Source organism: Trichosurus vulpecula, chromosome 1 (assembly GCF_011100635.1).
Source record: "Trichosurus vulpecula isolate mTriVul1 chromosome 1, mTriVul1.pri, whole genome shotgun sequence".
NCBI lineage: Eukaryota > Metazoa > Chordata > Mammalia > Diprotodontia > Phalangeridae > Trichosurus > Trichosurus vulpecula.
Genome location: NC_050573.1, coordinates 196,473,708 through 196,487,057, shown reverse-complemented (window position 1 = coordinate 196,487,057; position 13,350 = coordinate 196,473,708). Strand labels below are relative to the sequence as shown.

Genomic DNA, 13,350 nt, shown 5'->3' with positions numbered 1-13,350 from the left:
AGTTTAGCACAGTGGTGGGCACAAAACAGGCTCTTAATAAAGGCTTGTTGACTTCATGGTTCTTTTCAGCCCTAAAACCTATGTTCTTCATCATTTCTCTCTCCATCTTCAAATACTCGGGAAATTTAATAAGAATCTAGCTATGAAAATGGCTTCTCTTCCTAATCTGATTCAGTCCTCACCAGAGCAGAAAAAGCTGAGGTTAGCAGGGCCCAGGTGGCTCTTTGCCAATTCTGTTTGGTGGCAGATCCAACAGCTTGAGGGGGAAGTGGACCACATGCTTGCCACCCTCTGGCCCAGACCCAAGCACTTAAAAACAGAGAAATCTTAAGCAATAAAGCCACATTCTTGCCCCCTCAACTCCAAAGGAGAATATATATACCAATATACCAATAACTAATGTTGAAGGGGAATGGGGAGTGGTGTTATGAACAGTCTTTGCCCTTTCCTTTGGCTTTTTTTTTTAATGTAAACTTTCCTTTCCAAAATAGGATATGAATAAGAGCCACTGTACTATGTGCCCAAGGGCAATTTCACTTGGTGGGCCTCGGTATTCTCATTTGTACATCAGGCTGGACTCACTAGATGGTCCCTGAAGACTCTTACAGCCATGTCTCTGAATCAGAATTTGAGAATTGGCCACCTAGTCCAACACACTATAACACATCTGACAGTCAGTCATCCAGCTGCTGCTTAAAGACCTCCAAGGAGAGGGAATACACCACCTCTAGAGGCAAGTCCTTTCCACTCTGGGACAAGTCTAAGTCTTAGAAATTTTCCCTGAGGTCAATCCTAAATTTCCCTCTTTGCAACTTTCATTCAATGCTCCTGGTTCTGCTCTAGGAGGCCATGGAGATCTAACAGCTACTCCACATGATAGCCATCCTCTCTCTCATTCCCCATAGCCAGTTAGTGACCAAGTCCTGTAGTTTCTACCTTTGTAAGATCTCTTAAACATACTCTCCTCTCTCTGGTACTAAGACCACCCTGGTGCAGATCCCTCATCACCTCACACCTGAACTACTCCAAGAGGCTTCTTCTGGCTGGACTCCCTACTCCCCACTCCAGTTTATTCTCATCTGTTAAATTACTCTTCCTAATCATATCATTCCTTTATTCAGTAAACTCCAGTGGCTTCCTATCACCTCCAGGATCAAATATGAAATCGTGTTTAGCTTTTAAAGCCCTTCATCAGCTGTGCTCCCACCCACCAATTTCCAGTCTTCTTATCCCTTATCTTCCTCACTACTCTGTGATCCCGGATACTGATCTCCTCGAATGGGCATTTTCACTATTTCCCACACAAGGAATGCTTTCCTTCCTTAGTTCTGCCTCCCAGCTTCATTGGCTTCAAGTCCTAGCTAAAATCCCACCTTCTCCAGGAAGCCTTTCCCTATCCCTACTGTGAAGGATGCTACTATCCAGTTACCCAGGCCTGCAACCTATGTGTCCTTGACTTCTCATCCACCTCCTCATTATATCTCCTGTAAATGCTCCCTTCTCTCCTCCAGCATGGCCACTACCACGTTGTATACCTTCTTTGTCTCACATCTGGACTATTACAATAGTTTGCTAGGCTGGTCTGCCTACATCATCTGTGTCCACTCCAGTTCACCTCCACTCAGCCATCAAAGTGATCTTCCTTAAGCACAGCACCCTACTCAACTTCCAATGGCTCCTTATCACCACTAGGGACAAATATAAAATCCTCTCTTTGGCATTCAAAGTCCTTCACAACCTGGTCCCTTCTTACCTTTCAGTTTTCTTTTACCTTACTCTCTACATTATACTGTGGGATCATCCAGCGACACTAGCCTCCTTGCTGATACTTGAATGAAAAACCCCATGCCTCCCAAACCTGGAATGCTCTTTCTCCTCCTCCTCCTCTCTGCCTCCTGGTTTCTTCAAGCACTAGCTAAAATCCCACCTCCTGCAAGAAGCCTTTCCCAGTCCTCCTTTATCTTAGTCTTCCCTTTATTATTCCCAATTTATCCTGTATATAGTTTACTGGTACACTGTTTTCAGGTGGCTCTCCCACTATGAGAGCAGAGACTGTTTTTTGCCTATCATTGTATCCCCAGCAATTGGCAGAGTTCCTGGCACATATTAAGCGCTTAACAAATACTTCTACAATCCCAGCTTCCTTTTTCAGGCTATTACCTCTGTACCCCACTTTGCTCATAGATACTAGAGAACCAACACAGATACAGAGTTACCTTTTGGCTATCATAGAGCTGACTGCCCAGCTGGGAGGTATTCACTTGTAAAAATGGGCTGGGATGCATAGTTCTTGTGCAAGGCATAAGTCATTTAGGGCTTCTGGGAAGAGTTCATCAAAATCTGACAAGTGTGATTTGTGCCTGTGACCTTCTGGAGCCTGTTAGACTTCATCACCAAGCAGAGCTCGATGACTAATTAACAAGTAGAATTAGTAATAAGTCACACAGAAAAACAAATTACTAGCCTTCTGTTCTATTCAGTTTCCATCCAGTTTGGCACATTTCTTTTTAAATACACATAGTAGAGTCACCCTAAACCAAACCTAGCTGCTTTCTGACTCTTTCTACCATGTGCACTGAAGGATCTCACCTTACTTTTGCAAGGCTGAGCAACCTAGGGCCAAGAATAATAAACCTGTTTAACTTGCACAGTGGGCTACCTGGGTCCTTAACACTCTCCAAAACTATCTTGTATTCATTTTGTATATATTCAGTACATATCTAGTCGTATGTACATGGTTATCTCTCACCCATTAGAATGGAAGTTCCTTGCAGGCAGGGAATTGTTTCTTTTTGTCTTTGTATCTCCAGCACTTAGCACAATGCCTGACACATGGTTAGTAAGCATCTAATAAATGTTTGTTGATTGGCTGACTCCCCCAAAGCAATTACACTCAAAGCAGTTGCATTTTCCAGTTAAAAACTGGATCGATATCTCAGCAAAAGGAGTTTTGTATATGGATAATACAAGTGTACTTGGTAGTTTTAAGTGTAAATGTGTAATTAGAAGTGTTTCATTTTTATTTGGAGAAAAATTTTTCCCTACCTCATTGTCCAGGATTGTCAGCTCCAAAGAATGCCATTCCTCACACCTGGTATGTGATCAAAATTTTTCATTAAATTAAATATCCTCATTGCTCTCCTCCAAAACATCCGTGTATATATTTAATAATATATACAAGAAGAGGGGAAGAGAGAGAGGAAGGGAAGGAAGGGGGTGGGGAGAAAGAGACAGAGAACTCACACACACACTCTCTCACACTCTTCCAGGACTTTATCATTAATAAACTGGCTGATCAATACCCAATGAATGTAAAAATGAGTGCAATACACAGGGATGACAATTCATGGAATGCATCGCCCTGGAGAAAACTGTGTGTCCCAAAATAGTGGCTTGTGCAGCAGAGGTGCCCCCACCTGGAAGTTTAGTGATTTGGGGAGAGAAAATCTTGGTCATGTAGAAATAGTAGGGACAGAGATAACATATTCACATGAAGCCTACCTCTCCCACTTTTTCCTCACCCCTCCAGTGTCTTCCCTTTGTACACTATATATCTTGTATGTAAATTTTTTTGCGTGTTTTGCTCACAATTAGAATGTAAGTTTCTTGAGGGCAGGGACCCAGTTTTTTCTTTGTATCCCTAGTGTGCTTGGCAGCTTAATGTTTGTTGCTTGACAGAGTAGTGCTGACCCTTTGTGGGAAAGCTCTGGGGCAGGGTTGAGCTGAGGAAGTAGGCCAAGGGATGAAAGGAACAAGGGCAAGTCATAATTTGAAGCCATTTTTATAAAGGGAAGAGACTGGACTCAATGATCTAAGAAGTATTTTTCCCATCCTTATAAAATATATGAACCTGAAATTCACTCAAAAAAGCTGAATTCATGTATGTGTTTATTTAAAGTCTCCAAAATCAACAAATACTGTGAATACTTCAGAATGTGTATCATATAGTCAACAGAAAAGTGCCTGATGTAAGTCACTTCACATGTTAACTCTGAGGCAATTACTGCTATAGACAGACATCTCCCTACATTTATTATTTTATTATTATGTAAAACTTAGTGACATTCTTAAAGCATCTTACAGGCCAAATGTCCAAGGGAGTTCATTCCCCGCACATACTTCAAGCATTATTCCACTACCCCGGCACCTAGGACCCTGCAGCCCCTTTGGAAAGAACACACGACTTGTCCATAGAGCTTTGGTTTGGACTGCAGACAAGTTAGCATCTGCAACAGAAAACATTTCCTCTGCCCTGCAAATAGAAAAAGAAACAACACTGCCATTTTCTTCTTAGTATTACCTGTTAGCAAGACATAGGTATTTCAAATACTTGGTCTTTTGTGTTTATCTATTTCATGAACTTTAAATAAACTAGTTTTTTGGGGGTTGAACAGAATAGAAAATAGCCCAGAACTAAATTTTGGCTATCACATGCCTACATAACAAGAAATCTAGGTAAGGACTATCAAGCAGTAATACTTGGCTGTACTCTGCACAGCCAGGCATCAAAAGACAGAGTGACAGTGTGTATACAAACAGGTGGATTCTGCCATGGTAAGAAGGTAAATTAACCTGGGAGTAGAGAAGTCAGGTTGGTCAGGAGAACAGAACTGGAATAAGGAAGAAGCTGGGCAGGCAAAGATGTTCCTGGCCCACCATGCCACCCATATGCCATCTTTGTAAGGTCACTTTAGGCATAAGAGCATACGGTACCAAACAAAATCAATGGAGTTGGGCCCACAGCACTCCATGCCAGGCCATTGAAAGAACAGCATTCCTGAGTTTTAGGTATAATGAGTGTCACTGGCACAGAGTTTATTCCTGTGGTGAGACTGTGCCTTTGTCTAAGGCTTCCCCTCTCCCAGTAGCTTGTGCCATTGGACTTTCCTGAAGAACAGAAGTAAAATGCTATGTGTGCACATGTGTGTGTAATGTTAAGAAGGAAAAAAAAAAGAGAAAACAGACCTTAAAAAAAAAAAAGCAAATACATCCAAAGACGGGATTTAGCCATTATGTCTCCAAGGAGAAAGAGGTATGGATTCCCCTGACCCTCCTAGGAAATGGGAACCATGAGGTCAAGCTTTACCAGAGAGTGAAATCACACAAGAGCCAACCCATCTGGAACTGTGTGGATTCTCTCTGTTGAGTGACTAACATTCAAACAGAAGAAGACTGCAGGCACAGTGCCTTGCACACAGTAGATCCTCAATGTTTCTTTGTCACTACTGAAAGTATGCCCCTTTATCTAGTTCAGCAGAGTACGGCATCAGCTAGCACACAGACCCAGTGCACACCACCATCTGTAATAAAGGAAGGCATTGGATGCTGTATCCCCTGAGCTCTTCCTGACCTAAAAAAGGATTATCAGATGCCCAGAGGAGACTCCAGAGGTAAGGAAATCCTCATCTATACCCACAGTGGTGTTTAGTGTGGCAGTAAATAAAGTGGGTCTTAGGGAGAAGGCCAGCAAAGACACAACAGTGCCCTGAAGTTTCAGGACATCCTGGTACCCAAAGGTTCATTAGGTATGTCTGCCTCTGGGAACAACTGGTAGAAGCCAAGGGCAATTGGTGATGAAAATTACAAACCAGAACCCCATAGAAATGCTCCATTCCAAACACAGGCTCTCAGAAATCAACACCAACACTAGCCAAATAAATACATATGTATATATAAAATTCATTATGTAGAACTTCTTTTCCATATATATGTATACTGTAAATACATATACAACCATATATATGTAACTATATATATAAACTATATAGCCCCATATATATACACACACATATATGGTTCAGGTATATAAAATTATTTGTCCCTCACTAACCTTTTCAGTGATCCTTCTGGCCTGCACCTAGTACTGAATCCCTCTGAAGAGCTGCAGACAAGAGAAGAATTGTCCAGCCATCAATTTCAACAATGTTTCCCTTGTTCTCTTCCCTCAGGTCCCAAATGATCACTGTTTGGCACTGAGTTATTCTGTCAGAGTAAATGGTGAGCTAACAGAGCTATTTTTTAAATAAAGGAGATCTGTGTCTGTTGATTCTTCAACCTAGGAATTATTGGTCACTCTGTCAGTATTTCTGACCTTCCTCCTTTCCAACTGTCTGTTACTCACAAATTTCCATCAGAGTTCTTCTTCTACTCAGGTGCTGCCATCATGTAGCAGCAGCCGGGGCTGTGAGTAAGCCATGACCAGGATTGGCAGAGCTTACCCAACCTTGGTCTCTCTTTTGCCAATCTTTCCTTGTCACTGCCTGTGGCAGGAGGCAATCAACATCCTCTGGCCCTACTCAGACCTAAGAGGGCAACTCATCATCACCCTTGGCAACTTTCATAAGTACTACAAGGTCTCCAGGAAGTCAAAACAATTCCCTATCCTGCCCAGCAGTAAGGGAAATTAAAAGATCGTCCCTTTAAAAGGTGACTGGTGCTTGTGTGCCAAATGGGGATTCAACCTTTTACAAGAGAGATAACCTGTGCTTAGAGATGGGGATTTGAAACTGAATTTTAACTGCTTCCCCTTGATAACTGAGATCATTTTTCTTTTTCTCTCTTTCATCTGGCTTTGCTGGCTGCTCCCCAACACATCAAGAGAACTAGCTTTTCTAGTGAGTACTCTACACCTAAATTCCAATGTGCATAATATTTATAAATATGTTAAGAATTCAGATCAAATACTTTTATGGGCGGTAGGTTTTTTTAAAGGGGGGGGGGTAATGGGTAGAAAACTTTTTTTATATCATTTAAAAAATTAAAACCCAGCCCTTGAGATATAAAATACATTTCCATATAAATGCTCAATTATGAGCATGCATACATAATAATATACTGATGCTATCCTAGCAAGAATAAGGCCCATGAGTATGTATGGGGGAAAAACCTATCAAAACCAAGACTTTTGACATCCTCCCTGACTAGTGAGACTGAAGCACAATAGATTATTAAAGATAGTGGACATTCAACTCTTCCCTCGTCTTCCTCATGCCTTTCCCCCTGCTCCCACACAGCCTCACCAGTGGCCCCAGTACATTTCCTAGTCCTTTTTTGCTTTTGCTTGGAAGGAGGCAGCTGTATCTCCAGGCTCTTGCTGAGGAAAGCAGAGTCAGAGCCGTCAGGCTGGTGTCCCCTTCAGTGTCAGCAGGTGTCCTTTCTCTCTCTGCCTTCAGAGGGCCTTCGCACTAACTGGGTGTGCCGCATGGGATGTTGGCTTCTGGGGGTAGTAGGTGTACAGGTAGACCTGCAGCAGGATGGCCATGTCCACCAGCACTTGCAGCAAACCACAGATGGAGAACTGGAAAGGGGCCTGATTCAGGATGAAGTACACGGTCTTAAAGGTGTCACCGCTGGTCCACATTAATACCATCTTGATGCTGTAAGGAAAAAGATGCACAATTGAAGGACAAGGAAGAAAGACTACCTGGCTACACATCATATAGAAAGAGACACTGGGATTCCTTTTTAATAAAACAAGTTTCACTTTAAATTTAAATTCTACTCGTCTTTGTAAAATCTATGGGGAACTTAGGATCATAGATTCGGACCTGGAAGGGATCTCAGATTTAGTCCAACTCACTTCATCCCTTCAGAAGTCGAATGGCCTATCCACGGTCAAGCAATGGCACATTCAGGGCAGTGCTAGGATTCAAACTCAGGGTTCTCTGACTCCAAATCTATTATGCTCTCTAATGCATCAAGACTACCATAATTCAGGCAAGGTGCTCCTTTTATAGATTATGTGAACCCATATTGGAATCATAGGAGGTTAGACTAAGAAAGAACCTTTGAGATCAAGTCCAAACTGAGCCCCAAAGAAGTCATGAGATAGAGCCATGACTAGCAGTACCCAAGGCCTGACTACTTGGTCCCAGGCCCTCTGCACTGAATCACACTCTTATGCTGTGTATAGATTAGAGACTACAGTGCAAGGGGAATCTCATTTCTCATTGTTCAGATATCATACAGAGGACCTCATGGGATAATTGGGCTTTTGCCCAATGAAATAGGAAATAGCTAGAATTTTACACAAGTACAGCCCACATTCTTACAAACTGCTTGGCAGCCTGGCTTCACAGAGTTAGAAAGCCCCAAGGGATCTTAGAAATCATTCAATCCTACACTCTCATTTTGTAGATAAGGAAAGTGAAGCCCAGACCATTTTCTCAGTATAGGGAACTCTACAATTCAGAACCTCAGAGAGTTGCCTGAGGCACTGTCTAGATTTGCCCACTCAGTACTCATCAGAGGCTGGACCTGAACACAGGTATTCCTGACTCCAAGACTGGCTCTCTATTCACTAAACCACACTGCCTCTTGCCAAAATGACAAAGCTTAGTGACAAATCCAGCACTAGAAACCAGGCCTCCTGACCCCTAGCACAGTAATCATGCCACCAAATTGTACCTGAATTTGCCTGACGTGTCACATTGACGTTATTCTGCTGTCCTTATTAAGGCTAATTTATAGCCTCTCCCTATCTATCTAGCAAGTCTTCCCGAACCAGGCAGGACAAAAGAGACCAACATTCAGTGTCAGTGAAGATCCCAGGGTAACTCCCTTTTGGAAGCCCTTCTTGGTTATATGTCCAATAATACTAATGATAGCTCATGTTAATATAGCACTTTGATGTTTATGAATCATTTTACACGTATTACCTCATCCATCTTCACAACCCTGTGAGGAGAGGCTATTATCATCCCCATTTTGCAGGTGAGGAAACTGAAGCTGAATGGTTGACTTGCCAATGTTCATGCAACTAAGTGTCTGAGGCAGGGTTTGAACCTAGGACTTTGGTACTCCAAAGTCAATTCTTCAGTCACTAGTCAAGAGTCAATAGACATTTATTTAGCCTCTACTATGTGCCAGGAACCCTGCTAAGGAATGGGGAGACAAATAAGAAAAGATAGTAACTGCCCCCAAGGAGCTTGCAGTCCTCTCATGGTGGGGGAGGCAGGGTACCCAGCATAGGGGGCTGGATACTCCGGGAGTCAAAGACAAGCAGAGCAGCGGATGGAAAATGAAGAATAACCTGGAAGGTTGTGAGCCCTCCATAAAGGGGGCTTTGAGAGGACTGCTCTGTCCTCCATCCCTCACCAATGCAGGACAACACTCAGAACACGGAGAGGTTAGGTGACTTAGGTCACAGAGCCAATATGCGTCAAGAGGTAATAACTGAAGCCTTGCCTTTCTGGTGCAGAAGCCAATTCTAACTACAATAGCTAAACAGCTTCTCCGATTAGCCCAGAGATCATAGACTGAAGAAGGTGGAACCAAATCCAACTATCTCATATCATAGGTAGATAAAGATAGACAGACATAGATCAAGACAGATAAAAGTATTTATTAAGAGTTTACTATGCATGAAGCCTGAGGGCAGCTAGATAGCACAGTGGATAGAGCACCATGAGGAAGATGTGAGTTCAAATGTGGCCTCGACACTTACTAACTGTGTGACCCTGGGGAAGTCACTTCACCCTATTTGCCTCAGTTTCCTCATCTGTAAAATGAGCTGAAGAAGGAAAGGGCAAACCACTCCAATATCTTTGCCAAGAAAAGCCCAAATGGGGTGATGAGACTGAAATGAGCAAACAAAAAATGCATGAGACATTGGCTAAGTGATAGGTATAGAAATGCAAGCAAGACAGTCCCTGCCTTCAAGGGGCTTACATTCTAATGAGGAAAAATAACACATAAAGAGGAGTTGAAAAGGAGTGCCCCAGGGAGTGCTGTGGAGGTCTAGAGAAAGTTGAAGTCCGAGGTTTCAGTGGGAGAGAGATGAGGCTAGGGGCCTCCCAGCAGCATGTTGGGGAGAAGAAAAGGAAGTAGTGTGGAGCTTTGGCTATACAGATGAGGAAACTGAGGTAAACAGAGGACAAGTGATTTGCCATGGTCATACAGCCGCTAAGAGTCTGAAGTAGGAAGTAAACTCAAGTCTTCCTGACTCCAGTTCCATTTCCACCGCCACTACAAATAAATGCCTTATAAATGGCATGGACTCCTTACTTGCCAAAATGTTATTTACAAAGTATTGGTTTTATATACGTATATGTATGTATGTATGTATGTATGTATATTTGTTGTTTAGCAGAAGTTGCTCAGTGAGAAAATGAAAATAAATGGTCTAATTTTTTTCCATCCAAAATATACTTAATTTAGATACATTTCCATTAAAAAGCTAAAGAGATTTGGTGAGAGCTGCCTTTTACTTATTGAATTCGGGCTGGGCAAGGAAGGAAGAACAATTCTTCTTTCTCAGGCAGTATCCCTTACTGCATTCTACCACAGGAAAAAGGGACTGGACACATTTACTGGCACCAAACCCACCATAACAGAAGGATGCAGGGAGAGGAAGAGGCACAACACAACTGACAGGCAATCACAATCTGCTTCAACTAATGTCTGAAATTAAAAACCCAAGTGGTTTTTTTTTGTGATTTTTCCTTTATGTTAACAAACGTACACAAGGTTATTGAAGTACAGAAGAAAGAGCACTAGAATCCGGGTCTAGAAGATCCAAGTTCGAATCTTGTTTCTGATACTTCCTTGTGTCCCCTTGGCCAAATCACTTCCCTTCCCTGAGCCGTAGTTTCACTCAATGGGAAAAAAAAGATGAGAAGGACTGGAGTAAACAATTCTAAGTCCCCTTCCCCGATTCATAAGAACATAACAACTTGTACATTACTGCGTCCAGTCCAATTCAATAAATATTAATTATCTTCTACGTGCCAGGCACTACATTAAGTGCTTAGTGTCATAAAACAAACAAACCCCTCCTCCCCCCCCCCAAAAAAAAACCCTCTAAAAACTGGTCTCTGGCACTTTCAGAGAAACCTGGAAAGACTTGTATGAACTGACACGGAGTGAACTGAGCAGAGCCTGAATGATTTACACTGTAATAAGGGTTCTCTCAGTAGAAATTATAAAATTATAAAGATAAACACATTTTAAAGACAAGAACTCTGGTCAACAAAAGGATCAACCATTATTCCATGGGGCTGAGAAGAAAGCATCCATACATCTCTAGACAGAGGTATAGGATGAAGCATGCAGAATGTTGTATAGTTTTAGACTTTGCTGATATGAGAATTTGTTTTGTGTGACTATGTATATTTGTTACAAGGATTTTTCTTTTCCTTTTTTTTTTTGTAAGGGGGGATGCAGAATATGGGAGGAGAGGAAGCCTGGTGGATGGGAGAGAAACATGCATACCAGAAATACATACTAGTTAATTGAAAAACAAAATTTAATTAAAAAAATACAGTTGGTCTCAAGGAGCTACTTCTAATTCATGATTTGGTATCTCTATAGACTGCAACACTGGTTACATGCATATTCAATAGAAATTCAATATATATATTTATTGAGTACCTATTATATACAAGATACCTTAATAGGCACTATGGAAGAGACAAAGATTTTTCCACCTCTACTTTTCTTGACACCCTCCCCTCCCCCTGCCCGACTTCATCATTGTCTACCTGCACGCAACCACCACCACCACCACAATTTGACAGTGAATTCTTCAAGGGAACTAAAAATATTATTTTTCATCTTTGTATCTCCAGCACCTAATACAATCTCTTGCACTTAGCAGGTGTTTCAAAATATTAGTGAATCGTAAGTTTCTTCAAGACAAGTGCTGTGCCTCCCATTAATTTCAATAAGGGAAGACCAAACAAATACTCCCAATAAGCAGCATGTGTGATTATTGTGACATGCATGCCTCCTACAAAATGCTATGTGAAGGCAAGGTCCCATATGACTGAGGCTAAAGGAAACTAGGAAAGGCTTCACAGAAGTGACATCTGTGCTACTTTGAAAGGTATGAAGGATTTCAACTGATAAAGATAGGCTATTTAACAAGCATTTAAGTGTATAGAGTAGATTATGGGGAGAACAGTGTGAGGGAGGGGGAAGCCAAGTAAATAACAGCTCAAAAAATATGAGGTGAGTGAGGGGTGGCAAAGAAGAATGAAGTAAACCAGTCAGATTAGAGAAAAAGAACTACAGCGTGTAGTGCTTACCCTATCAGGGTAAGGAGACACAAGCATTTTTATCCTCATTTAACAGATGTGGAAAGCAAGAGTCAGTAGGTTAAATAGACTGGCTATGATTACACAGCTAATTAGTACCACAGACAGCATTCAAACCTAGGGTTTTTTTTAATGACAAGTCTAACACTGTATCCTACTTTATCACATTGCTTCTAATTGGGAAAGAGCTTAGGATGCAGTCTCTCCCTAGAAGAAGAAGAGAAAGGTAGGCTGGGACCAGATTGCATAGGACCAGGAAAAAATGGAACCATAGTGCACGGTCCTTAGAATAATGTGCTTAGGCGTTTGCAAGCTCCTTGCTTTAATAAATGCTGAGTACACAAAGGACCTGTCACCACAAAGCCTGAATGAGAAAATATTGGGGACAATTGAAGGTATGATTGTATCACAGACTAGCTATCATGGGCAGGGTGGTCACATGGAAACCACATCTCTATCCTCCAACTGGTTGAGTCCACTGGCTTAAATGGTTTTAATCCAGTCACCACTCAGAAATTAGCTTAATGCTCTTCATGTTGTAACAGACAAGCTCCCTTTCGAATGGTAAATAGGACTTTCAGTGTCGACAAGGCAGTAGAGGGCTTTAAACCAGGACAATTATCCACCTACTGTGAATTCTGCAGTGACAATTTCTCATTGGAATACTAGTTTCCTTGCTTTTCCTAACAAAGCAGCATCTTGCCATCTGACAGTAACCTGACCCTGCTTCTGTCAAGTATCCACATCATTACACTCTGAGATTTTCAGTTAGGTGATAATGAAATTCAAATAAGGTAAACTGTGTTCTCAAGTTGCACCTTTTAAATAGTAAAATGGAGAAAAATCATCTTCTCTCAAGGTGACCTATAAGAGTAAAGAACTGAACCCAGCTGTTGTAAAATTAAGAATGAAGAGCTGGGACAGAGAGTAGAATAGGGTGGGGCTGGGATAATGGAATACTATCCCAGGTAGCCTTATATGCCTCAGTGACAATGCCATTTTTAAAAAAATGGCAGCATGTAACATTCCAGCTGTTTTTTCTGAAGGGAATTTCTTTGTATAACCAGCCACATTAGAAAAGACAAACAGCTTTAGAACCCAGAGTAGAATTATGCAGCTGTACTGAAGAACAAAATTAGGGAAAGATGGCCAACAGAACACTGCAGAATGGGATAAAACAACCTACTGAGATTTAATAAAACCAACAGCTGTGACTGTAAACTGGATCCTACAAGAAGCATCATGAACTACACAAACATAAGGGTTCAAAGTGGGGCTTAAACCAAAGAACATACCCAAGAGAAAAGATGTAGGC

At 41.7% G+C, this 13,350-nt stretch overlaps 1 protein-coding gene across 3 annotated transcripts in view; it reads right to left on the bottom strand.

The window, feature by feature from the left end:
• Positions 1-3,871: 3,871 nt before the first annotated feature.
• SLC66A2 (solute carrier family 66 member 2) overlaps positions 3,872-13,350 on the bottom strand; it is a 167,132-nt gene continuing 157,653 nt past the window's right edge. For 2 of the 3 annotated variants that reach the window (XM_036769239.1, XM_036769231.1), the window contains exon 6: positions 3,872-7,376. In XM_036769239.1, coding sequence (XP_036625134.1) covers positions 7,169-7,376 — 208 coding nt within the window. In that variant the 3' untranslated portion in view covers positions 3,872-7,168. The remainder of the gene's footprint in view (positions 7,377-13,350) is intronic. The other variant, XM_036769246.1, reaches the window with a different exon arrangement.